Source organism: Myxocyprinus asiaticus, chromosome 11, assembly GCF_019703515.2.
Source record: "Myxocyprinus asiaticus isolate MX2 ecotype Aquarium Trade chromosome 11, UBuf_Myxa_2, whole genome shotgun sequence".
Lineage (NCBI taxonomy): Eukaryota > Metazoa > Chordata > Actinopteri > Cypriniformes > Catostomidae > Myxocyprinus > Myxocyprinus asiaticus.
In genome coordinates this window covers 41,547,446-41,572,457 of record NC_059354.1, presented here as the reverse complement: position 1 = coordinate 41,572,457, position 25,012 = coordinate 41,547,446, and the positions used below count along the sequence as shown (strand labels likewise).

Below are 25,012 nucleotides of genomic sequence, written 5' to 3'. Positions count from 1 at the left end.
GGAAAGAATTTCTGGGATTTTTACTTCCAGAACCAATCTTAACAGTCTCAAACTCACGTCATAAGACAAGGAGGGATCATGAAACTAGTCTTATGACATGGCTTTTATGAGAGTTAATAGCCTTAGAATCCTTAAGATATTCATAATGTTTTGTCATTTTATTGTACCAGCAAAATTATTATGAGTATATCGTGAATATTTAATATACCACATAATATAACAATCCCCAACATACTAATAAACCTAACACTTCTGTCCCTTTAAAGTTCCTTTATAAAACAATGGTTTATTTTTCATTTTGAGGGAGAGCTTTAGTTTCATTCTATTCTGGGTAAGGTATTTGACATTAATACAGACTAATTTTATTTTTGGAACACTGAGGTAAGGAGAGAGCATTTAGGTTTACCTGTCGATGGCCTCAGTGTGTTGCTGCAGGACAAATGGTTTCTCAGCGTCCAGGCTGCCCTAAGGAGACAGAACAACAGTCTGTTACATATACAGGGATGTACTTCAACATAGACAGTCTGCGTGTGAGTATGTGTGTGGCCATTTTTGTCCTGTCAGACACCATTTATCACTTCAGTCTCTGAAGACGTGAGAAGCTGGTCAGAATCATTTCCTCCTTCCTAATGCTTCAAGGCTGTTACTTGAATCTAATTGACATTTCATGTTATGCCTTTTCTGATACACAGTGAATATCTCTTTGTTGACACATCTTTGCTAATATTAAAGAATCCATGGCACGGAATCACAATTCACCCTTAGCACATTCTGAATCCAGAATAAGGCTCTGTTCAAAAACCTTGTGAGCTGCTTTACTTGCTCTAGTGCCCATGTAGGTAGCTGCCTTCTAAGATAGCATTCTGACAGGAATGGAACTTCATAAGTGATTGATTTAGAATGCTCTATATAGGAAGCAACTAGGGTATGTGCATCATACAAATAGCGCTTCTCAAGCGAAGCGCACAGGAGACTCTACTTACAACTGATTAGAATAGAGTTTGGTGCTAGCATGTTGAAACACTAATGATCCAATTCTCTAATAAACATACATAGCACATGCAAGTATTGATTAAAAAACTTTTAATTCGATTAGATTTAAACAATACTTTGACACTGAATGAACATTAAGAATAAAAATTTGCCATGCTTTGTCCTCCATATTAACTGAGCTTGTCGCAATGCATTATATGATTGCCTTCTTTGCTAAGAAAGCAATGCAGAGAAGAAATTGTAAAGAATGTTGACACTTTAAAATGCTGCCTTGGTAGGCAGCTCACTATATTTTGGAACAGAGCTTAAGTTGTCTTTGTTCCTCTAGTACCGGCTCAAGTCTGGGTACATCCTATCTTATCTTGTTGTGTTATCAAACAACCTACAGGCTTTAAACTTTTGATCCTTGATAAAAGTGTGCTATTTTATGGTTCAGTGATGATCGCTGCAGACAAAACTCTCTCTGAAGTGTGTGTGTGTGTGTGTGAGTGTGTGTGTGTGTATGCTGAAGGATGGGTCTGTGAATGCTAATTTGTTTCTGCGTAGCATAAAAGGCTGTGTTTCCACCTCAAGTTCTCTGAAAAGCTCTGTGGTGTAAAGAGTGCATGAGCAACAATAATCTTCACTTAGACATTCCTGTTTGGCACCCAACTTTACAGCATTAACCACAGATGGTCATAAATCTGTACCATCAAAACATTTAGCACACAACATAATGAGCATAATGAGTGCAGTAAAACAAAGTACAGGACTTTGATCTTTTGGGCAGACTCAAAGGGTAGACTGTAATACAAAGGGTAGAACTGTGAATGCCACTCGTAAGTTTTATTATTATGCAATCTATGAAAATGTATTTTGCATTATTTCTATGAATTAAATATTATTTCCAATGAAAATTGAATTATTTAGCTGTAAATCTGTAAAATACAGTGCGGGTAGTGTAAAGATGCACTGAGAGTCCATTAATGTTCTATGATGTAGCTACGGTGACAGCTTACATAAGCCCACTGCTGTGTAGTGTAACCGCAAGGTTGTAAAAGTGCAAGATCTTGCACAGACTCTGTTTGAGAGACTCGTCCTTGCCACGTACCTGTTCCTGATAAGAATCCAGTTGCTGGGCCACATCACTGATAGAATGAGACTTCAAGTGAACAAGATTCTTCTCAAGAGATGCAGTCTAACAGGACACAAAAATGTTTCACAATTTTACAGCCAGAAATGATTTAGCAGCTGCTGATGTTGTCTGGTAAAACAGAAGAGCATGTGCGTCCCAGCGTGCTGTTTATAACAGGAATTTTAACAAGGTGCTGCCTGAATGTAACTGTAGGAGCACACTGAAACAGAGAGAACATGAATCAACAACAGTTCTGTGCTTCCGAAAGTAAGGCTGTTTCAAAAGGTACTGTTCATATGTACTTTTTTTTGGCCCAATTCTATCTAAGGAAATATCGCATTTAACCTCTGTGGAAAAGGCAGTCCCATAATGCATTGCAACAATATCATTCAAGATGGTGGGGGAGTTGATTTTAAATATACTATACTGTATATTACTGTAAATATACAGCAAGTTATCAATATACTTAAAGGAATGTTCCGGGTTCAGTACAAGTTAAGCTCAATCAACAGCATTTGTGGCATAATGTTGATTACCACAAAAATTCATTTAGACTCGTTCCTCCTTTTCTTTAAAAAAAAAAAAGCAAAAATCGAGGTTACAGGAGGCAACTACAATGGAAGTGAATGTGGCCAATTTTTGGAGGGTTTAAACACAGACATGTGAAGCTTATTATTTTATAAAAGCACTTGCATTAATTCTTCTGTTAAAACTTGTGCATTATTTGAGCTGTGAAGTTGATTAAATTGTCATTTTTACAGTCGTTTTAGGGTTTTAAAGGTTTGTTGACATCACATCGTCACAGTAATTAAGTTGTAAAACTGGCTATAACTTTACACAGAAAAGGTTTGTAAGTGATGTTATCACACTAAAATCATGTTTACATGCATATTTTGTCTTGTGGCAATACTTTTGATACAGTGAGTATTTTAACTTTCAAAAATTGGCCCCAATTCACTTCCACTGTAAGTGCCTCACTGTAACCCAGATTTGTTTTTGTTTTTTTAATGAGGAACGAGTCAAAATTTATTTTTGTGGTAATCAATATTATGCCACATATTTTTTTCCCTTTTTCCCCCAATTTGGAATTCCCAGTGTGCTTTTTTAAGTCCTCGTGGTCGTGTAATGATTTGTCTCAATCTGGGTGGTGGAGGATGAATCTCAGTTGCCTCCACGTCTGAGACCATCAACCCGCGCATCTTATCACATGGCTTGTTGAGCGCGTTGCCACATGAGACATAGTGCGTGTGGAGGCTTCACGTCATCCACCACGGCATCCGCTCAACTCACCATGCGCCCCACCGAGAACGAACCACATTATGGTGACCACGAGGAGGTTACCCCAAGTGACTCTACCCTCCCTAGCAACCGGGCCAATTTGGTTGCTTAGGAGACCTGGCTGGAGTCACTCAGCACGCCCTGGGATTCAAACTGGCGAACTAGCGAATTCCAGGGGTGGTAGCCAGCGTCTTTTACCACTGAGCTACCCAGGCCCCCAAACCTGGAATATTCCTTTAATACTTATACATGTATAATTAAATTGTATGCAATAAAGTATCAATTTAAATATACTTAAATACCTATAATTCAATTAAATTCCACAAAGTATCAATACAAATATATTTATATACTTATAATTCAATTGAATACCTCAAAGTATCAATTTAAATATACTGAAATACTTATAATTCAATTAAATCTAACAAACTATCAATATAAATATACTGAAATTCAATTGAATAATACAAAGTATCAATACATTTTTTTAAAAATTTAATTCAAATTGATCTACCCAATATCTGTGTGTCTTATGCATTTTTATGGTCATAAGAGTATCATGTTGTTGGCTTAGCAAGACAAACTCTACAGGGAATGACTGTGAATTGAGTCTCCCCTGCGCTATTTGTGTGCAGAGTTGCTGCCTATGTGAAGTGTTCCAAATGGGTCACTTATGAGGTTCTATTTCAGTTCAGATGCTACCTTTGAAGGCAGCTGCCTTCTAAGGCAGCATCCTAACTCAAATTGAACATCACCAGTAGGCAGAAGACTTCAGGTTTTGGAATACAGCTAACCAGTAACTATATAAGCCATGCCATTTGTCAGCCAGAATTTGACCATTTTTATACCATCATAAGGCTGATTAACAGAATTGTTTTCTCACCCCTTGTGTCAGTGCCACCAACAGCATGTCTGTTTCTGATTTTTCCATGATTTTTAAAGATTTGAATCACAATTTCAATGTACCGTCCCCAAGAACTGACAGAATGATAACACAACCTGACTTAACATATTTTTGTCAGTGTTGCTTGAACATTGCTTGTAAAGCAAACTGAATCAGCTCACAACTAGCCCTGCAGTACAAAATAACGCCCTCTCCTTAGAGCCCTTTGTGGTTATTTTTATCACAAGTCACTTCTGTGTGTAGTGTGTATGCCAGTTCCTGCTGGTTGGCTGTCCTTGGCCAGAGGATGAGCGTGTGTGTCGGTGTGTAGGCTTGCATGCTGCTCTCTCCAGGCGGTGCCAGGTCCTGGTCCTCATTTTCACCTCTGGCACATAAACTGGGTGTAGTGTCAGGGCTCGGTCGCCCCCTGCTGCCAAAAGCTTGTAGGCAAGCCTGAAATACGCAGACTTAAGTCCTCTAACCTCAGTAACATCTCTCATTTCACCATCAGAAGCAAGAACAACAGTCCAAAAGTCTAGGAAGGCTACACCAGCATAGTACCCTTGCAGTCATCATTACTTTGATTTTGAATTTAATCACCAAGAACTGTAAATCGTTATTTGGCTTCTTACACATCAATATTAGTGGTTTGACATAGTTATTGGCTGATAATCTCAAAATGGCCATTACCTTCTCGGAATGCACAAAATGAGTAGCCACCCTGACTCTCTGCACATCTCTTCCTTTGAGACGGAATCCTGTCAGAACGAGAAAAAGACCCAACTTGCCTTGGAACCCAGGCAAGAAGTGGCCACCCCCAACATCATTACAAACTACAAAAGAAAGTGAGACCATTTAGATCATGAGATAACATGAGCCTACTGCCACTATATACCGCAACAGTAGGGTTCCGGAATAAAAATCCAATACATTTTCTTTATAGAGATATTGATTTTTAGTGATAACATATAAATCTTTCAAGACAGACCTACCATGAGCTCTGATGTTGTAAAGCAAACGTATATGCTTCTGTACAAGCCACAAGTCAGAGTGATCTTCAACATCTTTAAAAATTGTTTCAATAACAAGTTTCCTGTGAAGTACTACAATCTTGAAGCGAGACCCACAATCAGAAAAGTTGCTGTTGCCATACAAATAGGAATTGCAGCAATCAATCTCAGTAACTAAATTTTCAATTAACCTGAATTTATTATTTTTTGCTATAAACTTCTAACATGTTGTTTTTTTTATACTTACAGTATAGACAATAACTGTACATTAATAATTTTATATTGTATTGTTGTTGCAGATTCAATTGCATCATTCTCCTCATCAATCTTCCATTTCCTCATAAAACATGTTAGGTACACAGTTTTGTACCATTGTCTTTTTCCAATTTTTAAACACTTCAAGACAAATCTAACTCTAAAAAAGTTTTTTTTTTCTTTTTTTTAATCCAAGGGGATCCAAACATTTAAAGTGATAGTTCATCCAAAAATGAAATGCTCTCATCATTTACTCACCCTCATGCCATCCCAGATGTGTTTGACTTTCTTTCTTCTGCAGAACACAACCAGAGATTTTTTTAGGAGAATATCTGTAGGTCCATACAATGCAAGTGTATAGTGACCAAAACTTTGAAGCTCATAAAGGGAGCATAAAATTATTTGTACAACTCCAGTGGTTAAATCCATGTCTTCTGAAGCGATATGATAGGTGTGGGTGAGAAACAGCTCAATATTTAAGTAATTTTTTACTATAAATCTCCACTTTCATTTCCACATTTTTCTTTTGTTTTTGGGCGATTCACATTCTTCGTGCATGACGCCAACTACTGGTCAGGGCTGGTCAAAGGTGGAGATTTATAGTTAAAAAAGGACTTGAATATTGATCCGTTTCTACCCTACACCAATCATCTTGCTTCTGAAGACATGGATTTAACCACTGGAATTTCATTGGTTATTTTATGCTGCCTTTATGTGCTTTTTGGAGCTTCAAAGTTTTGGCTACCATTCACTTGCATTGTATGGAACTACAGAGCTGAGATATTCTTCTAAAAATCTTCATTTGTGTTCTGCAGCAGAAAGTTGTACACATCTGGGACAGCATGAGGGTGAGTAAATGATGAGAGAATTTAAAATTTTGGGTGAACTATTCCTTTAAGAGGCTGGGGAGAAGAGCAATGAGTGAGTCTTTCAAACTTTTTTTAAAAATATTAAAAAGGAGGTACCCGCAATTACTGAGGACATGTGACTTTGTATATAAAATATGGCATCTACTTACAAGATGTTCTTTATCTGAAAAAGTAAAAGGACAGTATTTTTAAAAAATAAAAGCAAAACTTTTTTTATTTTTTATTACATTTAAAAAATGTGAAATACATTTTCAGAGGTACCTTTATATTCTTTCCCTTTTTAGGGTTAATATTGTGGTGATTCTTGGAGTTAGTTCAAATTTAGAACTCTTTACTTTTTTTAAATGCCTATGGAACAAATGGATTGGGGGAAAAATACTTGTGGAACCAAGGCCATTGAAAAAGTGGGCAGTCACTCTATATTCTGTTGTTTTCTTTAGGGATTTCAAACCATAACAGTCAGTTCTTTAAAAGGATTGCCTCTGTTTATAACATTTATTCACTGGATAAGCCACAAAGTGATGTCCTACATCTGCTATGAGATTATGCTTTCAAGGAGCAGTTTTGTCCTTCAACTTGAGCCCATTATACAGGCAAAGGAGATTATTTTAAATTGAAAAGAGAGACAATCAGCTGTTATATATGGGAGTAGATCAACTAACTCAAGTGGTTTCACAAGGAACATCTCAACCCAGCCTTCTCTTGAGAAATATTTGAATAAACAAAAACAGCTCGATGATGCAAGCCATTTCATGGTAAAAGCCACATATGCGGTAACAAATGATGCCAAAAGCATCCGGTAATCAAATGCACTGTACAGTCTGTGCAATTAAGTGACTGCAGAGCATTTTCAGTAATGCAGGATTTGGTTATTAAATGACACATTGCAGAGCATCTTATTAACCTTCCGATGTGCTTTTTTGTATGAAGGATGAGAAAATTACATCACTTCACTGCACACCCCAGGATGAGGTAACATACTGTATCGAATAAGGCATGACAGGATTAGGTCCCCTGACCTGATTCCAGGAAGCAAATGTAATATCATAAATGCAGATTACACTTGCTGTTCACCCAGTCCCTTTGTTCCATGGGCGGCACAGTTTTGAGACACAAATAGCCCCATAATCCTTCAGCCGGGGTGGGTAAAGGAGAGGGGTTAAAGTTGTGGGGGTGGGGATAGCATTTTCGTCAAAAACACAGATGGGTGGCACATTGTCAAAGAAGGTGTCAGTCAGTTGGTGTGGTGGGTAGATGCCACAGCTCAATAGGAACAAATCAAAGCTACTGCTACCATGCTGTTGGTGGTGCATTCCCTCTAGAAATTTGCTTAGCGTGGAATTTAAAGCATATCATGACACACAATTTGAAAAATAAAGCTCAAAACTCTAAATCTGTTCTTTAAACCCCTTTGGAAACCACAAAAATGGTCCAACACACGACTAAGCATCGCTCTTATTTAATTTCTGTTTGAATACATTGCAATATAAAGGTAATTTTTCTCTGTTAATTCTTTACTCAGTAAACACTGGCTCTGTGGTGCTTTCAAAACATATTTTTTAAAAGACATTGGCACAATCAATGGCGTGAGATTGGGGCGGGGCTACCTGTTTATCTAACCCATGGCAGGCAGACGGAATGTTCGGCAAACTATGGCAGACATATTACAGATCAAGATTATCCAAATCACCACTGTTCGAACACATTTACTCAAACTGGAACATTTAACGATGGCTTTCATTGGAATCTGAATGTCTACCATTCATCAAATTCAAAAGTGCTTGTTTATCAAATATTTTGTCTAATTCGATTAATTTAAATTAATTATACTTTCGGCTACCAATAAAATTGCAGTCTTCTCAGCTCTATTTTATCAGGCTTAAATCCATTCTGCAGATAATCCCCTAAAAATAAGTGCAGAAAATGTGAATATAGTCATCATGCAGGACAATTGTGGATTACCCAGATTCAGTTCCTGTGCATGTTGGGTGGAACCACAGCCAAGATGAGGAGGATAAATGGCAGCAAGGTCAATCATCCTGTTTCCCTGAAGGATTTTTGGGATACACCAGTATAACTAGGTCAGATGAAACTTCAACCTTGTTCAGGATGACAAACCAGTGTCAAAAAGTAAATATCCATATGACTCATGCAGACATTAGAGAAGTGATGCTATAGCTAGAAATGTGCAAAACAACATTTTCAAAATCAACTAGCCAACAGAGGTTGCATAAATGACTAATAAGCTAATCGAGCCAAGCCCAAAATGGCAAATCATTAAGCTTTTAATGGTCTTAACCACAAATCATTGGTCAGGAAATCAACAAGACTGAACAAATAGATAAAGTAACTTAGAATGGGATAGTTTTTCCTTTTGTTCTCTTAAAATGTTTAAGCCTTGTAGGTAAACTTGTGGACAGCTTTTTGCAGAAAGTAGAGCCAATGTTGCTCCACTCAATGTTGATAGCTTCAAACAGTTGATGAGACCAAATATTCTCTATAGGGTTCAAATCTGGACTCTGACCAGGCCAAAACATGAGCCTGATGGACTTGTTCCTAAGCCACCTCTTGGTGGTCTTTGCAGTGTGGGCAGGAGCATTGTCTTGTTGAAAAATAACATCTTATTGTTCCTCTTTAGAAAACCACTTTTCAAATGTGGGAAGCAAGCCTTTCTGCAATATTCTCCTGTACTCCAATGCATTAGTTGACTTTTCACATGAAGCAGCTCACCAGTACCAGCACCCGTTTTTTTCCTGTCTTTGAGAACTTTCAGAAGGTGGTCATCCCTGCATGAAGAGGCTTTGGGCCTTCCATACCTGTTGTTTCAAAGTGTTGACCTATTCTATTAACAGAAAAATAGGAATTTTCTCTGCATTTAGGGTCTTCAGAATAGCTACAGCTGGCCTGATGCAGACCAGCTATGCGGTTTCTGACAGCAACCCCTGCATGAAATTTTGCTTTTTTTTGGAGAAGATTTTTGCACTCCTTTTACCCTGGGACTCACAACACTGAATATTGTAGATTTCTCCCTGCTCTATCACTCCTGTTTCCATTCATGAGTTTGTTATCAGGCCTTTGAACTAATGACTAATCTTTTAAGAAAAAAAACATCCCAGAAGATATTTTTGGAAAATGTTGTACACCCAGACATGTGTTAGTTTGAATTATATATCAAACATTTTAATCATTATCATGATTTTACCTTTGCCTACAAGAAGACTATATAAGTGAATTTCCCTGTTTGCATCTTTTTCCCAAACAGACGCTGACTGTAAAAAACAAGAAAACTGGGGTGCACGCAGACAGTTTGTGCGCACTGTGCTGATGACAAAATCTGTATTGGCTCACAAAAAACTAAGCATACTTTATTGGGTGTTTACATGTAACTCATTCTTGTGTTCAAAACATCAAGACGGAGCGCAACAGAATGCAGTGGTCTCAAAATTGGGGTTTTAGAATATGAACTAAAACCCCAATTCCCAAAAAATTTGGGACAGTATGGAAAATGCTAATTAAAACAAAAAGGAATAATTTGCAATTTCTATTCACCCTGTGCTATATTGAAAGGTCGTCAGCTGCGCAACTGTACTGGGCCTTCATTGCCGTATATGTGTTGTTGTAGTGCATTCAATATAGCACAGGGTGAATAGAATTTATAAATCACTCCTTTTTGTTTTTATTAGCATTTTCCATACTGTCCCAACTATTTTGGAATTGTTTTTTATTTTTAACCAGACATAGCAACTTAAAAACGCATGGCAGGATGCTAAAAAAATGGATAGACTGATGCAGTTGTGGCGACATTGGTTGTGGCGACGTTGCTTTAAATAGGATGAATTTAAAGCAACTTATCCAATGGGAAGTGCTACAGCACAGAACATGGAAAACATTCTAAAAGAAATTTCATTAAAAATACCAAAGAAAAATTATATAAGAAAAAAATCTCAATAACCTACTTGACCTCATTAATTGACTAGTCGATTAATGGATGACAAAAGTTGAGCACAGTGGCCCATCTTAAGCAGTGCCATATTGTAGCTTTGAAATATCCTCATATCGAGGAAGAACTACAATGATCTACCCAGCTCTGAGACAGATGAGGCAGGCCGCCTTAAAGCAGAATAAACCATTAAGACAAGTGCAAAGCCAAAGAGGATTATTCATTCAGTTGGCGTTGAGATACATAGGCTCTTAATGGAATTAAAATGTGATGGTGCCCAGACACCAGTGGACATTCACTCATTCAAATGCACACACACACACACACACACACACACACACACACACACACACACACACACGCTAAACAGATGTGTCACAGACTGTTATTAGCAATACTTCCTGCCACTCCAACAGATCGGCAGGGAGTCTTCGCCCAAGGCATGCAGGAGTGAAGGACGCTGTACAGCTTCAGAGGAAATGCCGTTCTCATTAAGAGCTCTCATTCAGAGTCTGCAGTGAATGACAATAGCTGAGACATACTTCTGGTATTAAGATGCGTCTTGGGTGATCCGATCACATGTGGTCACGTGAGACACATCGCTGTTTACACCTGGTCTTACATAAATGCATCTCCTGTGACCACTTGTGATCAGATTTTGAAGGGAGCGACGCTGTTTCATGACGACATACAGAACATCAATCACTATGTCCTGCACAACATTAAAGCACAACAAAGTCAGAAAAGACAAAGAAAGCGCGAAAAAATTAAACGGCACACTATTTCTCCCAGATGCATATGAAATTTAATCTAAGCACAAAAGCAACAATTCGAGCAGAACTGTCTGTTATTTAGTAGATTACCTGTGTTAACCTGAGCTGCAGATGTTCGTGCTTCTCATAAGTGTCCCTACATGTTGATATCAGACACACTAAATATTCGTGAAGTTCTCATGCTTGTGCATTTATCCGCTTTTTAAAATTTTCTGAACTATAGAATTAGAGGCAATGCTTGAAATGGGCATAATACAGGAGTCGCACAGCGATTGGGCCAGCCTGGTAGTTCTGGTACCGAAGAGCGACGGCTCGGTCCGGTTCTGTGTTGACTAACGGAAAGTGAATGCGCTGTCCAAATTTGATGCTTATCCGATGCTGCGAATTGATGAGTTACTTGATCGGGTGGGCACGGCTCAATTTTACTCGATGCTGGACTTAACAAAGGGTTATTGGCAGATCTCTTTAACTCCAATATCCCAAGAAAAGATGGCTTTTTCCACACCGTTCGGATTACACCAATTTGTGATGCTTCCGTTTGGTTTGTTTGGAGCCCCGGCCACATTTCTGGGCGGGTGGAAGTTAGGTATCTGGGGTTCTACTATGGGTCAGGGGCAGGTGCGTCCACAGGTTAACAAAACCACAGCGATCGCAGCCTGCCTGGTGCCCAAGACCAAAAAGGAGGTAAAGCAGTTTTTGGGGCTGGCTGGCTACTACCGAAGGTTTGTGCCTAGCTATTCTGATGTCACCAGCCCGCTGACTGACCTTACTAAAAAGGGGGCTCCCGATCCGGTCCAGTGGACAGAGGCGTGCCAACAGGCTTTCCTTAAGGTAAAGTCTGCACTGTGTGGGGGGCCACTTTTACATACACCTGACTTCTCTCTCCCCTTTATTTTGCAGACTGATGCATCTGACAGGGGGCTGGGTGTGGTGCTCTCGCAGGAAGTGGGAGGGGAAGAACGGCCAGTGCTATTTATTAGCCGCAAGCTCTCCTTTAGGGAGACAAATTATTGTACCATCGAGAAGGAGTGTCTTGCGATTAAGTGGGCTGTTCTTACCCTCCGCTACTACCTGCCGGGGCGGGCCTTCACGCTCAGTTCCGATCACGCACCTCTGCAGTGGCTCCACCGCATCAAGGATACTAACGTGTGGATCACCCATTGGTATCTGGCTCTTCAGCCCTTTAAGTTTGAAGAATAAAACACTCACGCTGTCTCCTGACTCCTCCAGTGCCTACAAACCTATCTTTATCACAAACTAGTTCATAAATCTGACTGAATGATTTGTTCACAAATATAACAAAATAGTTAGTTCATGATTCGATTTGTTCATGAACCTGACTGAATGACTTCACAAATCTGACTGAACAATCTGTTCACGAATCTGACTGAATGACTTGTTCACAAATCTGACTGAACGAGCTGTTCACAAATCTAACTGAACTACTTGTTCACGAATCTGACTGAACAACTTTTTCACGAATCTGACTGAATGATCTGTTCACAAATCTGACTGAACTACTTGTTCACGAATCTGACTGAATGATCTGTTCACAAATCTGACTGAACGAGCTGTTCACAAATCTAACTGAACTACTTGTTCACGAATCTGACTGAACAACTTTTTCACGAATCTGACTGAATGATCTGTTCACAAATCTGACTGAACTACTTGTTCACGAATCTGACTGAATGATCTGTTCACAAATCTGACTGAACTACTTGTTCACGAATCTGACTGAACGATATGTTCACGAATCTGATTCTGATGAAAATTTTGCTCAAGAATTGAACTGATCCAGTTCTTGAGAACTGACTCAACGATCTGGTCACAGTGGTTCTCGAGTTAACAACTCACATAAAGCTACTCTATGGCTTCAGAAGACTTAGAATATAGTGCATGCAAGATAAAGATTAATTTTCTGGTGCTTTTTTTGTATTTGTATTTTTTCATTTTCAGAGGCTGACAGCCACAATGAACTGCCATAAGGAAATGAGCTGCAATGAGAGTCTTCAAAATTTCTAATTTTGAGTTCCATAGAAAAAAAAAAAAAAACAGCATGAGGGGCATGAGGGTGAGTAAATAATAACAGAATTTTAGCTATTCCTTTAAAGTGGAATGTCGTGTACTATATGCACAGTGTTGGACTCTCCTTAAAGCACTGTTGCCATAGTGAAGCACCAACAGCATGTTTGGTGATTTAGTAGAGATCTAGAATCACGACAGCACTGTCTAATCTGCAGACGCAGGAATGAAATAACAAACAGTCCACTGATGTACATCACACTATATCTTAATACACTTGCACATTTCAAAGCCTGTGCACACATCGTGCAGCATTATAAAAAAGCAGCGAGTACAAAAACATGCCAAGATCAGCAGACAGCTGATAGTCTGGATGACTTGAAGACAGCCTAAATGTCACCAAATCTTATTTGCACTGGTGATAGACTGATTAATTAGCCAAGATTTGTCCATTTTGAGATTACTGACATTGGCAGCTAGGCCGAAGAACAAGTGGTAGCCAGTTTCAAAATCTACTGAATTTTTTAGTGTAGGGAGATTTAGAAAAAGAAATTAAGAAAATAACAGAATTGTAATACTACGTATTCAGTTAAGCAAAATTATATTAGCCATTGGCTCTCTCTAGATATCGGTATTAGTTTCAGCCATTAAAAAAAAAACACTATCAGTCGACCACCAAGGAAAAAATTTAATAAATGTATATGATAAAACCCATTTAAATGTCAAAGATTTTTTTTTTTTTTTTTTGCAAAAGAACAAAAATACACTGAAACTACAAATGTGCACTGATGTACAAAATAAAACTCAAATCACAGAGAAAATCACTGTAGTTTTCATATTTTCAACCAAGTTGGATGGTCTGATATAATAAATCCCCTAGGCATGACTTTAGGCATCCTGTAGATTGTTTTTCAAAAATAACCACCAAATAAGCAGCCATCTGACTGACATCTAAAACAACCAACCACAGTTTATTTGTTGCACTTTCTGCCAGTGTTGAGTGTATCGTCATGTGCAGATGGAACAATTTGTGGTGCTGTTTTTAAATGAATGTAAACTAAAACTAATACAAAACCAAAATAAAAACTAAACTGTAATTGAATATCAAAATGAAATTCAAATGACAAAGTGATACAAACATTTTGGCTATATTTAAAATAAACCTAGACAGCCTTTAACTAACAGTCTAGAGATAAATAAACCTAAAACAAAACTGGGAATGACATATGGAAAAGAAAATAACCCTGTACTGTCAGGGCCAACATGTGCTTACAACTTATTCTTTGTCGTCACACCCAACTCGCTCATAATAAAGATTGATCCTTAACTGAATGCAACTACAAATGACCGACAGGTCTAAGACAGCATCATTGTACTCTTCACTTCAATAAATTTAGCTGATGTGACTCATTAGATCACTACACATGACTGACACGGACTCATCATGTTTGACAAGATAGACATTACAAAATCAGTAATTACGAGACCCCATGGGGCTGCAAGCTCAATGGGGCTGCTCATTAAAACACAATTATAACCAATTCCTGTGGATTTGAGATGCATGTTATGATAAGAGCACACATGTCCTCTACATGAAAAATCTCACATAAACTCATTACACTGATTACATCTTAGAGTGAGAACAACCATCTCTAACATTCTGAACAAATGAAGACAATTTACAATTTAAATTCCAGACTGGTCCTCACATAAAGCTATCATATGGCATCATATGGAATATCGCACAAGTGGTATGGACTACTTTTATGATGGTTTTATAGTCCTTTTTAAGCAACTCAGCATACTCTGCCTGACAACAGCTCAGATATTCTGCTTAACATCTAATTTTGCATCAAACGGAAGTCCTTTGAGTGGTAGATGGAGACACGCCGGAAGGGGCAGTAGGAATGATTGGCAACAAACACGTTTGAAAAAAATCATACTTTTTCTGATCCCGTTTGGCTCTGCACTAGTGGCACAGAAATGACACATCACCTTTACCTGCTGTGTGAATACTTCTGATATAATAGAATTTTTGTTTTCATTTGATAACTTATTTCTGAGTCAAACAGGAAACATATGCTATAACTAGGCACATTGAATCATTCATCTAGAATAACTGGAAACTCTCATCTATTCTCAGAAATGTTTGGCTGGAATCTGATAGAAAACTTAGTGTGCAGCCAGCTTCTAAATTTAAGTATCTCCTCCAGGATGAAAAACAATACCTATCTGTAACAGGGTTTGTATCTCTTCAACAAAGGAGGAAGCGGGAGATGGCAAAATCCAACCAAAAGACTTTTAATTCAACAAAACACAACATAAATGTGCTTTTCAGCATAACTAAAACATAAACACGCACACACAAACACTGCTGCGTGCCTCTCTCTCTCTCTCTCTCTCTCTCTCTCTCTGGCGTCCCCGGCTGCTCCTTATCTCTCTCCCGCTGAATGGGGCAACTCAGTGCCAGGTGTGCACCCTCACAGCCCGGCTACGCCTTCCTCTTCATCACACTATCAAAAACAGCAGAACATACAATGGCGGCCAAGAGTTTGGAATAATGTACAGATTTTGCTCTTATGGAAAGAAATTAGTACTTTTATTCACCAAAGTGGCATTCAACTGATCATAAAGTATAGTCAGGACATTAATAACATGAAAAATTACTATTACAATATGAACATTTTTTAAACTACTTCAAAGAGTTTCTCATCACAAAATCCACCAAGTACAGCAATGACAGCTTTGCAGATCCTTGGCATTCTAGCTACCAGTTTGTCCAGATACTCAGGTGACATTTCACCTCACACACTTCCTGTAGCACTTGCTATAGAGTCTTGTCGGGCACTTCTCACACACCTTACAGTCTAGCTGATCCCACAAAAGCTCAATGGGGTTAAGATCCTTAACACTCTTTTCCAATTATCTGTTGTCCAATGTCTGTGTTTCTTTGCCCACTCTAACCTTTTCTTTTTGTTTTTCTGTTTCAAAAGTGGCTTTTTCTTTGCAATTCTTCCCATAAGGCCTGCACCCCTGAGTCTTCTCTTTGCTGTTGTACATGAAACTGGTGTTGAGCGGGTAGAATTCAATGAAGCTGTCAGCTGAGGACATGTGAGGCATCTATTTCTCAAACTAGAGACTCTGATATACTTATCCTCTTGTTTAGTTGTACATCTGGCCTTCCACATCTCTTTCTGTCCTTGTTAGAGCCAGTTGTCCTTTGTCTTTGAAGACTGTAGTGTACACCTTTGTACGAAATCTTCCGTTTTGTGGCAATTTCAAGCATTGTATAGCCTTCATTCCTCAAAACAATGATTGACTGATGAGTTTCTAGAGAAAGCTGTTTCTTTTTTTACAATTTTTGACCTAATATTGACCTTAAGATATGCCAGTCTATTGCATACTGTGACAACTCAAAAACAAACACAAAGACAATGTTAAGCTTCATTTAATGAACCAAATAGCTTTCAGCAGTGTTTGATATAAATCAAAATAGAGGATAACATCATATCCTGTATCCCATATTTGTCATACGTCTAGCGACCGCACCTTAACTCAATCTGAAAACACAGCAGTGCCAGAGGCCTAAACACACACACACACACACACACACACACACACACACACACACACTGCACACTTAAAGCACAATTACAGTGGGGTCCAAAAGTCTGAGACCACCAGTGAAAATGCTTTTTTAATAAAAATGTTTTACAAATTGAGTAAATAATATTATATATATATATATATATATATATATATATATATATATATATATATATATATATATATATACTGTATATGTACTACAAAAAGATCACATGAATTCCAGAACCTCTTAATATTTGGTCCATTCACCTTTTGCTTAAAATAACAGCATACATTAGAATTTGTACAAAACTTTTTTTCGTTTTATCAGCTAAAAAGAGAACCTTTTTACAAGTACTGGAAATATGCAGGAAAAAGCACTGTCCAGGAAAAGCTGATAACGACGGGCAGAAAAGTTTTAAAGGTGTGGTTGTGGCCTCCGTCTGACAGGCTAGTGAATGGGATCAAAGACATGCTCATAGATCACATTGTGCCTCCTACTGATACACTGCAGGCATGAGGTATGATATTACCCCACTTGTGAGTTATTACATATTTGTTCCATTACTAACAGCCTTCCAAAAACAGAGCTTCAAGTGGACTACTGAGGAAAATCATTTTGATGTTCATGATGATTTCACTTATTTTGATATGACTATTATTATGTCCTCCAAACATCTCTAAAAAGGGATTATGGAAGACTGCTGTTAACCAAGTATGAGGGGAATTTCTTCGCATGAGCTTGTGTTTCCAGTCTATTGTATTTGGATGCAATTGAATTGGAGTGAATGGAGCGCAAAGTGTAGTATGACTGGGGCTTAAGTGTGCATGTTTTTCTGGTGACTTAAAGTATATTAAAAACAACAACAACAACAACAACAACAACAACACAAAGAATGAATTTACCTCCAGTGTGTAGATTGAGCAGTTCAAGCTGAAGTCCAGAAAACTGTCAAGATGAAGAAAAAAAGGAATAAGAGAGGAAGAAGCAGAAAGAAGCAGAGAAAGAGGAGAGGAACAAGAGAAAGAAGAGGAAAATGCAGAGGTAGAGGACAGGAAGAGGAGAAAGAAGCAAAAAGTAGCAGAGAAAGAGGAGAGTAACAAGAGAAAGAAGAGGAAGAGGACAGGAAGAGGAAGAAGCAGAGAAAGGAGAGGAAGAAGAAGAGGAAGAGATGAAGAAGCAAAAAGAAGCAGAGAAAGAGGAGAACAAGGAAAAAGCAAAGGAAGAAGACAGTTAGAGGAAAAGCAGAGGAGGAAAAAGAGGAAGAAAGAGGAAGATGATAAGGAAAAAGAAGAGGAATAAGAGGAGTGGAAAAAGAGAGGAAGAAGCAGAAAGAGGAAGAGGAGCGCCTGAGTCTTCATAAAATCACTGATCAATCAAATATCAGGAGGTGAAAGATTCCACTGCTGTCATATGCATTCTTACTGCCAAAACTGCATGAAACTATGAAGAGAGCAATATTTCAAACTGCTTGATTGAAACAAACTAAACAAAGCAAGGTCACACTTTACATTAATATTCATGTTGCAGTGTAATTACATAAGTTCTTAGTAATACAAATGAAAAACATGATGAATATGCAATATGCAGCTTGTAAATGCACACTGGTATTGCTAATGTAATTAATTATAATGCAACATGAAAATGATGTAAAGTGTTACTAAAAGCAAGACAGCAGAAGCAACAAATCCATATTCTACCAATCAGAGGACACTTAAGAACTGATTCATAAACAGTAAGATCGTGTGGAAGAGCAGCTCTTGCTGACCCCTACTGGATAAAATACATAAGCGCAGGATAGAAATTAAAAGGATTAAAAAGAGGGTTTATGACTCATAGTGCATCACAGCTTGATTGTAGCTCAGAATTGCAAAAGATCACTGCCAAATATTGACATTCATCTAATACGTTCTTATGGTTTAGTATTTTTATGCATCCGTTTACAAATAATAACAGCAGACTCTTAACAGTAGACCATTCCTTTGTGCATTATTTATAAAGACAATGGCAGCAAGAGTGTCCACTGTGACAGTTATCACTATCAAATGTCTCACATTTATATTTATTTACAAGACAAACTGGCCCACATTGTGCAATAGAAAAAAGGTGTCTCGAGTTGTTCCTGGCAGGCAACTCAGCCTTAAAGGCTCCATATGTTTAGGATTAGGGATGGGGCAGGGTTAGAGCATCTGATGCCTGCCAGGAACAAACTCAGGCGCAGAGGTGGGTAGTAACACACTACATTTACTCCATTACATTTACTTGAGTAACTTTTTTGGAGAAAATGTACTTTTAAGAGTAGGTTTAATGGTGGGTGACTATTGAAAATGCAACATTATAATTTCATTCTGCTCAAATGAACGAAATGACTTGAAAAAAGATTTGTTCATTTTGCTGAACGAGACTCAAAGATCCAAGTCAGTAAAATGATCCAATCCTTTCCATCACTACTCTGCTGATCAACACACATGCATTGTGTTTTTCTTAAGGACAACAGAAACGAACTCTGAACTAAAATAAGCCTAAACGCGCCTCTAAACACAGAGATAAGGTGCAACTTAACTTTTCATTGTACACTAATGATCTAAATCCTTTTGTCAGTGTATATACTGTAAGCCACAGAATATACTGAACTAAGAATGCATGCAGGACTTTAAAAAGTTGTGAAATAGTGACATTAGGCGTTAATAATGCACAATCCTCCTTTGATTCATAACTAACAATATACAATGTACAGTAATAGATATTAATATAACTGAGCCTGAGAGACACTGTTTAATTTATTTCTGTAATAATTGCTTGGAACGTTTCCAAACATTTCTTCTAATTTTCAGACCCAATCTGTCAAGCATCCTTAAAGTGAGAGTTCACCCATAAATTACATTTATTCATTTGGCAGACGCTTTTATCCAAAGTGACTTACAAAAGAGGAATAATACATCATAAGTGATTCATCTGAAGGAGACAGCAGTACGAAAAGTGCTGCATTACAAAGTTTCACTAGCATCAGAATAGTAGTATCCCAGACAGATTAGAGTGCAACATGAATATACATAATTATTATTATTTTTGTTATGAGTGCATGGTTAAGTGCTCATGTAAAAAGATGTGTTTTTAGCCTTTTTTTGAAGACAGAAAGTGAGTCTGCTTCACGGATGGAGTTCCGAAGGTCATTCCACCAACGAGTTACAGTGAAACCGAAAGTCCGGGCAAGTGTTTTGGAGATTCTTTGTGTTGGTACAACAAGGCACCGCTCATTAGCCGACCGCAGGCTTCTGGTGGGAATGTAGCTCTGCAGAAATGATTTTAGGTATGATAAATGATAATATTCATAATTTAGACTCACTCTCGTTGTTCCAAACCTTATGTCTTCATCTTCTCTGGAACCAAAAATCAAGGTGTTAGGCACAATGTGAGGGACTGACATCCTCATTCACCATTCACTTTCAAAAATGACAAAAAAATGGAAGTGAAAGGTGACTGTGGCTAAAATTCTGTCTAACATCTCCTTAATCATGTTCATTGTGTCCAAGTCATACTGGTTTAGAACATGAGGGTGAATAAATTTTATCATAATATTAATTTTTAAACTATCACTTTAACAGAGAGTATAGAGGATCACATAGACGCATGATTCATGCACACGAGGTGTTGATATTAATAATCCGATTGGAAGTAATTAACTACTTGAGTAATTCGATACTTATTTACTCTTACTCATTAGTAACATTAGTACTTTTAGGGGTCCTGGGTAGCTCAGTGGTAAAAGACACTGGCTACCACCCCTGGAGTTCACTAGTTCGCTAGTTCAAATCCCAGGGTGTGCTGAGTGACTCCAGCCAGGTCTCCTAAGCAACCAAATTGGCCCAGTTGCTAGGGAGGGTAGAGTCACATGGGGTAACCTCCTTGTGGTCGCTTGTGGTTCGTTCTTGGTGGGGTGCGTGGTGAGTTGAGTGTGGATGCCGCAGTGGATGGCGTGAAGCCTCCACACGCGCTATGTCCCTGTGGCAACGCGCTCAACAAGCCACATGATAAGATGTGAGGGTTGACGGTCTCAGACACAGAGGCAACTGAGATTCGTCCTCCGCCACCTGGATTGAGGCAAATCACTACGTTACCACAAGGACTTAAGTAGTACATTGGGAATTGGGCATTCCAAACTGGGTAAAAAAGGGGAAAAATACCACAAAAAAACATTAGTACTTTCATGTAGAACATGAGTAATTAATTTTTAAAAGACTTTTACTAGTACAGTTTTTGGCTACGCTACCCACCTCTGCCCAGGTGCCTTTGTACAATGGGCCCCACACCAACATTGTCACTGACCCTAAATCCCTAATTTAAGATAGACAACACTATCTGGTGGCAAACTTGTTTAGCAAGACATTGGTGACAATTTAAGAAAACTACTTATTATTGTAATCCCATCAATTAGGGCCACATATGGTTTCTGATATGTACCTAAAAATAGTTTAAATAAATTACAAAATGAATAAATACAAAACTGTCTTCAGAAAACCTTAAAACTAGGGACAGAACTGTGAAAACATACCAGTAGTGTTGTTCAGAATGTACTCTTCATGGAAGAAGTCTTGAGCCAGAGAATCTCCAGCTTTTCCAGCATCCTTGACAGCTGGGCAAAACAATGGAAATATTTTAATTCAGTGTGAACTCCAGTTCTGTATTTCATTACATTATCCATGTATCCACTGATGACAAGGCAAGGCAGGTTTATTAATGTATCATATTTCAAAACAACTGTAATTCAAAGTGCTTTACATAGGCATAATAAAGAAAAAGAGAAAAGACATACAGTATTATAATAATAATAAAAAGTTGAAATAATTTACGTGAAATTACGTGCAGGTAAACAGACTTCATCAGAGAATATATATATATATATATATATATATATATATATATATATATATATATATATATTTTTTTTTTTTATCATGACAACATCTGATTTTTGAGTATCTCCAAACAGCAATTACCTCTTATATCCCCACCAGCGCAGAATGCCTTACCCCCAGCTCCTTTAATGATCACTATATCTGTTTCTGAGTATTTGTCCCATTTCTATAAAAACAACACATAATTAGCACAAGTCAACAGAACTGAGCTATTAGATGAGTTATAAATCATAGTTTATTTTAAAGCATTATACTGGGTTTGAATAACACAGGATTGCAGATGATAATGTAAGGACAATTTAAAATACCAAATTCCCACTCTTTTTGCCCAATGAATTTCCATGACTTATTAATGACCTTTCCAGTTGATCGTGATTACTAAGTAACACTTTAAAAATAGGTTACATTTGTTAACATTAGTTAACAACATTAGCTAACATGAACTAACAATGAACAATACTTTTACAGCATTAATTAATCTTGATTAATGTTCATTTCAAAATATACTAACAAAGTTTTTAAAATCAAAGTTGTATATGCTAACATTAGTTAACTAAAATGAACTAACATTTAACACTTTAACAAAGCAAACCTCACACGTGAACTGCCCAAATACAGCACATTACATGCCCAACCAGAGACAGAAATATACTGGATCACTGTTACACTACATTAAAGTATGCATATCGCTCTGTCCTTAGAGCAGCTTTGGGAATCTCTGATCACTGTCTGGTTCATCTTCTTCCAATCTACAGGCAGAAACTAAAATCAACTAAACCTGTAGTTAAGACTGTAAAGTGATGGACCAATGAAGCAGAGCTGGAACTACAAGCTTGTTTTGACTGCACTGGCTGGAGTGTTTTTGAAGCTGCAGCTACCGACCTGGACAAGCTCACAGATGCTGTGACATCATATATCAGTTTCTGTGAGGACATGTGCATTCTTACTAGGACTTATTTAACATAGAGCAATGACAAACCATGGTTTACAGCAAAACTCAGGCAGCTTTGTCCGGCCAAAGAGGATGCTTACAGAAGTGGGGATAAAATCTTGTATAATCAGGACAAAAACACACTGACAAAGAGATTAGGGCGGCTAAAAGAAGCTACTAAAACAACTTTTCAGCTAACGACCCTGCATCAGTGTGGAGTGGCCTGAAAGACATTACCAACTACAAGACACCATCCCCCAACACTGTAGGGAATCAACAATTGGCTGACGACCTGAATGTGTTTTACTGTAGATTTGAAAAGCCCAGTCTCACACCCCACACCAGCTGTGACATTCACTTCACACAAACACCAACACCTCCTGCAACCCCCTCCTCCCCCTCCTGCTACTCAAACTGCTTTTAAGATCTGTGAAGAGGATGTGTGCTGGGTCTTCTGGAAACAGAAGACAAGGAAAGCACAGGGCCCAGAAGGTGTTTCACCCTCTTGTCTAAAAGCCTGTGCTGACCAGCTGGCCCCCATCTTCACACAGATCTTCAACACATCACTGGAGCGCTGTGAAGTTCCCAGCTGCTTCAAACACTCCACCATCATCCCTGTCCCAAAGAAACCCAAGATTGCAGGACTAATGACTACAGACCTGTCACCCTGACATCTGTGGTCATGGAGTCATTTGAGAGACTGGTGTTGGCCCACCTGAAGGACATCACTGGACCTTTTCTGGATCCCCTGCAGTTTGCCTATCGAGCTAACAGGTCGGTGGATGATGCAGTCAATATGGGACTGCATTACATACTGCAACATCTAGACAGACCAGGGACTTATGCAAGGTTCCTATTTGTGGACAGCAGTTTGGCTTTCAACACCATCATCCCTGCTCTCCTATGGAATAAATTAAACCAGCTCTCGGTTCCCACCTGTATTAGTCAGTGGATCACCAGCTTTCTGACAGATAGGCAGCAGTTAATGAGACTGGGGATATTAACTTCCAGCACATGTCCAATAAGCTTTGGTGCTCCCCGGGGATGTGTGCTCTCCTCACTACTCTTCTCCCGGTTCCAAGGTTATAATAGTTTAAAAAAAAAAAATTGTTTTTGTTTTTATATCTATTTAGTTATTTTTTGCTCCAGTTTAGTTTAGTTTTCATTTTGTTTGTTAGTTCTTTGTGAGTTTTAGTTTTTAAATATTTTATAGTTAGTTTTTTATTATATTTAGTTTTTATTTTAGTTTTTATATCAAGTGATACATACAGAATGGGAAAAACAGGCATTTGTGCAACCTGGGTCATATAGCTGGACACCCAAATGTACAGTTTGTAAATAATACCTATAATATTAAATTAAATTTTCATAACTGATATTTGTCACAGTCTGTCTCCCTCATTTTCTTCAAGGACTCTTATTTTGAAGTTTTCCCCTGCACTATGTTTCCCATAGTTCACTGCCCTAATCACTTCCATCTGTTCATCATCATCGGCACCTGCCTTCCATTCCCTCATTAGTTTCCTTGTGTATAAATACCCTTTCATTTTCTTCATCATTTGTCAGTCCTTGATGTGTTATGTTAAGATTGATGTTATGATTTTTTGTTTCTTTTGTCTCCAGCGATCGTTCTACAAAGGCAAGATTTTCTGATGACCCAGAATTTTTAAACAATACATCTATATCAGTTGAGTGACACATTCAAAGTCATAGTTTGAATATATAACATAATATTTCTGAATAGCAGGATTTTTTTTATTTTTTTTTTTTTATAAATACAGCCAAGTCATTGCATGTAGCTGTTTCTTAAATATATAAGGCTACACAAGTAATTGTTTTAAAACAAAATTAAGCCATCACTCTACAATGACACTTATTTAAGTTAACATTTAAGTTTAGCGTTGTCAGCAAAAAAGTATTTCTATGCAAAAAATGCAATTAAAAATAAGCTGTCACAAAAGCTAATAGAGGAGATCATTTCATTACACAATAAAGGTCATGGCTAAAAATATTTCCAAGGCACTTCAATTTCCAATAGATAAAGCTGGCAGCACCATTCATACATTTTTAAAATATGGCACAACAGCAACCTTCTTGGGGAATGTTGACTTGAATATTCAAGAAGGAATTTGGAAAGACCTGTGAAGTCCTGGAAGGTTTTAATGGACCTATGGCACTAAACTGAAAATGAGTTTTAGACCCACTTTTCTAAGAGTAAGAAAAGCAAGGTGATGACAAGAACGGCACTATCCCCACGGTCATGCATGGAGGTGGGTCAGTCCTGTTATGGGGGTGTTTTGCAGATGCAGGAAATGGCTATCCCGATTAAGTCACAGATTCTTTCAGGTATCAGGCCATTTTGGCAAAAATGTGATGCCTTCGGTGTGCAAACTGAAGCTCAGTGATCGCTGGACTTTCCAGCAAGACAATAACACC

At 38.1% G+C, this 25,012-nt stretch overlaps 1 protein-coding gene across 1 annotated transcript in view; it reads right to left on the bottom strand.

Annotated features, from left to right (window-relative positions):
- The window catches only part of LOC127448033 (3-hydroxyisobutyryl-CoA hydrolase, mitochondrial-like), a 56,788-nt gene that overhangs the window by 23,580 nt on the left and 8,196 nt on the right, over positions 1-25,012 (bottom strand). Inside the window, exons 4-9 of the mRNA XM_051710296.1 lie at positions 21,727-21,811; positions 21,282-21,362; positions 21,140-21,190; positions 4,959-5,101; positions 2,084-2,170; positions 407-465 (exon numbers count right to left, since the gene is read on the bottom strand). Of these exons, the coding sequence (XP_051566256.1) occupies positions 407-465; positions 2,084-2,170; positions 4,959-5,101; positions 21,140-21,190; positions 21,282-21,362; positions 21,727-21,811 (506 nt within the window). The remainder of the gene's footprint in view (positions 1-406; positions 466-2,083; positions 2,171-4,958; positions 5,102-21,139; positions 21,191-21,281; positions 21,363-21,726; positions 21,812-25,012) is intronic.